Raw genomic sequence first — 1795 nt, forward strand, 5'->3', positions numbered from 1 at the left:
TATATATATATATATATATGTATATATATATATATATATATATATATGTATATATATGTATATGTATATATATATATATATGTATATGTATATATATATATATATATATGTATATGTATATATGTATATATATACACGTATATATATATATATATATATGTGTGTGTATGTATATATACACACACACAGTATATTACCACACGGGGCACCAAAGCAGCCATATTAAAATATTAAAGTGGAACTTTTACACATGGTTTTAGAAAGAGCTGCACAATGTCACATGACTTCCTTTTAGCTGCTACTAGCAAAACATACCTGAATCTCCTGTTAAGGAGGTTTCGTTGCATTGTGGGTAATGTAGCAGCCAGGTTATGACAGGGAAGAAGAGAGAATCAGGGGGAAAAAAGATAACATACAAAAACAACTAGAGACCAACTTGCGATGGGATCACATGACCAGTGGCTTAAAGTGGTCAATGGCCCCCTTCCCACTTCCTACCCCCGATGCTCTTCTTGTAAAACTGGTATAGTTTCCGAAGTACAGCTTGCTCGCAGTATCGCAGTGACATATCTGTCCACAGACAGACAGACAGACGGACATATAAACACTTGTCCACTGTGGTAGTTCTTGCTGCAGTAGGTGTCTCCAAGACCACATTTTGTATGATAACAGGTTGTAAACAAAACCAGCGTTCCGGCTGGTAAAAATAAATTCAAATTCACAGCCTTTCTCTCTTTTCACATAACAACCCCTGACAAGAGTTACCTATGTAACTATAGTTCTATGAATTTTACGTGACTGTCACTGACGGTATGTAATACCTGGATTTCCACAAGGAAACGACACAGATTTGTTTCGCTTTGCACAGAGTTACTCAATTTTCTATGTAAAATGGCAAATAACTGTTGCAATGAACACTTTAGATTGAAACCAGAGTTGATAGTGGAATAAAGTGATTGTACTTGTGCAAGGGGGTCGTTTACCTCAGAATAGACTTTTTTTTGTACCCTGCTGTTGACCCCCTTAACCCCTCTCTCCGTCCTCCAGGTATTTGACCTCCACTCAGGGCCAAAGCCGGTGGTGTTCGTCCTCCACTCCTTCCTGTCAGCCAAGCTCACCCGAATGGGCCTTCTGACGTGAAACAACCGACCACGGGACCTCTGTTCCGTGCCCGGGCCTGGCGAGGAGGAGGGGGAGGGAAGACGCTCCCAAAACGCTGATACCGGGGTGTTGATTTTCAATTTCTTTTTGTTCTTTTTTTTGTTTTCCAATTTCTCCATTCACAACTGAAACTGCAAAGGCAGATTTGACCCCCTGAAGCTGTTGATTGTCTGTCTGAAAATTGTGCCTCTTCTAACTTCTCCTCGGCCTATTGTAATCATTTGTATTGCGAGGTCGGGAATAAGGAAGTGGCGCTTTGCTTGAAGTCATGAGGTGTCGGGAGACGGTTACACACAAAAAAAAGGTGTTGAAAAATCAAAGAACATTCCATTATATTATGTATGATTATCTGATACGATGTTAAAGACTCCATGACCCGTGGAATTCTAGCAAAGTGTTACTGAAATACATGAGGGAAAGGAAGGATTTTTAGACGATGAATACACAGCCAAGCACAGATCGGTGAATGTTCCCTGTTTTGAACTCTATGCCTATCATTCCACAACAGCCTTCCAATGTAGTTTGGGCTCTTCTTAATGCATTTGTGTGGCCGCTGTTTCACCGTCAGAATGCAGTTTAATGAGCTCTGTGTGTGTGTGTGTGTGTGTGTGTGTGTGTGTGTGTGTGTGTGTGT

The 1795-nt window shown here is 40.3% G+C and overlaps 1 protein-coding gene across 1 annotated transcript in view; it reads left to right on the forward strand.

The window, feature by feature from the left end:
* sntb2 (syntrophin, beta 2) overlaps positions 1 to 1789 on the forward strand; it is a 34656-nt gene extending 32867 nt beyond the window's left edge. The window contains exon 7 of the mRNA XM_031868127.1: positions 1048 to 1789. Within this exon, the coding sequence (XP_031723987.1) occupies positions 1048 to 1140 (93 nt within the window). The 3' untranslated portion in view covers positions 1141 to 1789. The remainder of the gene's footprint in view (positions 1 to 1047) is intronic.
* Positions 1790 to 1795: the final 6 nt, after the last annotated feature.

Source organism: Anarrhichthys ocellatus, unplaced genomic scaffold, assembly GCF_004355925.1.
Source record: "Anarrhichthys ocellatus isolate YVR2014 unplaced genomic scaffold, GSC_Weel_1.0 scaffold41, whole genome shotgun sequence".
In the NCBI taxonomy this organism is placed as follows: domain Eukaryota; kingdom Metazoa; phylum Chordata; class Actinopteri; order Perciformes; family Anarhichadidae; genus Anarrhichthys; species Anarrhichthys ocellatus.